The sequence below is a fragment of the Daphnia pulex genome, chromosome 1 (assembly GCF_021134715.1).
Source record: "Daphnia pulex isolate KAP4 chromosome 1, ASM2113471v1".
Lineage (NCBI taxonomy): Eukaryota > Metazoa > Arthropoda > Branchiopoda > Diplostraca > Daphniidae > Daphnia > Daphnia pulex.
The window spans coordinates 7,628,814-7,630,516 of NC_060017.1; the positions used below are offsets into that span (position 1 = coordinate 7,628,814).

The 1,703-nt window shown below is 41.9% G+C and overlaps 1 protein-coding gene across 1 annotated transcript; it reads left to right on the forward strand.

The window, feature by feature from the left end:
- LOC124192717 (importin subunit alpha-8-like) lies at positions 1-1,082 on the forward strand. The gene is made up of 3 exons (XM_046586177.1): positions 1-276; positions 393-681; positions 898-1,082. The coding sequence occupies exons 1-3, from the start codon at positions 1-3 to the stop codon at positions 1,080-1,082; spliced, it is 750 nt and encodes a 249-aa protein (XP_046442133.1).
- The last annotated feature ends 621 nt before the right edge of the window (positions 1,083-1,703 follow it).

Genomic DNA, 1,703 nt, shown 5'->3' on the forward strand with positions numbered 1-1,703 from the left:
ATGCTTGACCACAATGAGGATGCAGTCATCAAAGGCGCTCTGTTTGCAATTACCACCATTTACAGTGTTGAAAATCCTGATTGGATCACAGCTGTGATCAATGCTGGGGCTATTCCCAGGTTGATGTTGTTGCTGGATTCTCCTCATGCAGTTGTAACCGTGAAAGCTTCCTACACTGTCGTCAATATTGGAACAGAGGAACCAGAGATCAGAGATAAGCTAATCGAACAAGGCCTTATTAAGAAGTTGCTTAATTTGATCAAAGCTAACATTTCAGTAAAACATTTCTTAAATTATATATTGCCAACATTTTACAATTGATAACATTATTAGGTTAAATTATTGCGAATGGTCACTTAAACTTTGGGCAGCTTGAGTGGTAACTTTGACAGTCCACTTACTGTGTCTGCAGTCACGGCTTCTTCCCCGACCTAGCCCACCTTATCAACAACAACGACGAGAAGATCCTATCCGGCGCTTGCTGGGCTCTGTTTTGGCTTACTGATGACCCCAACAAGCGAATGCAAGAAGTTGTCAACGCCGGAGTCATCCCCAGGCTCGCCTCTTTGCTTAACCACAATGAAAAGGACGTCATTGACCCCACTCTGAAGATAATCGGCAAAATCGTCAAAGGCAGTGATACTCCGTCCTGGCTGCTGGTGCCTGGCCGTTGCTGTCCAAGTTTCTTGTTCATTCCGATATCTTCATCGTCCCGTGGGCGGCCAAAATCACATCGAAAATTGCTGCCGTTACTCTTCCGTTGGTGGACGTTGCGAGAAAAGGCGACTGGAAATGTCAAAAGGAAGCAGCTTGGGATATCACCATCAACACTTTGGGTAATTCATTTCAGTTTGTATGTTGCCGATTGATTTTAATTTTTTTTATTAATAATTGCAGATGGCAATGCCGATGAGATCGATTTGAAGTTCAGTGCCATCGCTTCTCTCTGCACTTTGTTGAAGGACAAGGAACCCGAGACTATCGAGGTCGTGTTGGATGGCTTGGCTCTGATTTTGGAGGCAGCCGTGAAAATGGAGGAACTGGAAAGTTTCGCTTCACGCGAAAAAGTTTGGTGGCTTTGATTGTATCCAAGCTTTACGAATCGAATCGCCGAAAGAATTTTTAAATGCTAAAGCACATCAGCGAAGAACTATGTTACAAAACTTATTTTTTTTTCAACAGTTTATTTAATATAATGATTCGGCTGCCTGGTGAAGCTTGGAATAGAAATTTGTCTGTCTTCGAGTTTGACGATTTCCCGGTTTTACTCTTGGCATCTCCCAATTTAGATAGGATTTTTCTCAGTATTCGGGGACCTGCAGTGAGGAAGAGACTATGACAAGGTTGACGGGTGCCGCTGATACATTTCTGGATTAGTAAAGGCCCACCAAATGTATTCCTGTTGACCTTTCTGACACGCCTTTTTGGAAGACAGAATTTATTTCCAACAATTATGTTCCAAAGTTTTTTTGTTTTCAACAACACGCGTGGAATTCTATTTTCTTGTCATCTGAAGCAGCCGATCACAGCAATTTTCCTTTGCCATCAAATTGTATCCAACTAGGTCCGGGGCTAGTCAATTAATTTTCCTTAGAGGTACAGGTACTTTATATTTTCATCTTTCAGTTTGGCTGGGTTTAAACTTACTTAATTCCGCGGAAAAATGCTAACCTATGAAATAGATTCATTTTTCATGCAACACT

Coding starts and splice junctions, on each gene's coding strand:
- LOC124192717 (XM_046586177.1), top strand. CDS start 1: ATGCTTGACCACAATGAGGATGCAGTCATCAAAGGCGCTCTGTTTGCA. Junction 277..392: donor TGATCAAAGCTAACATTTCA/GTAAAACATTTC, acceptor TAACTTTGACAG/TCCACTTACTGTGTCTGCAG. Junction 682..897: donor GCCTGGCCGTTGCTGTCCAA/GTTTCTTGTTCA, acceptor TAATAATTGCAG/ATGGCAATGCCGATGAGATC.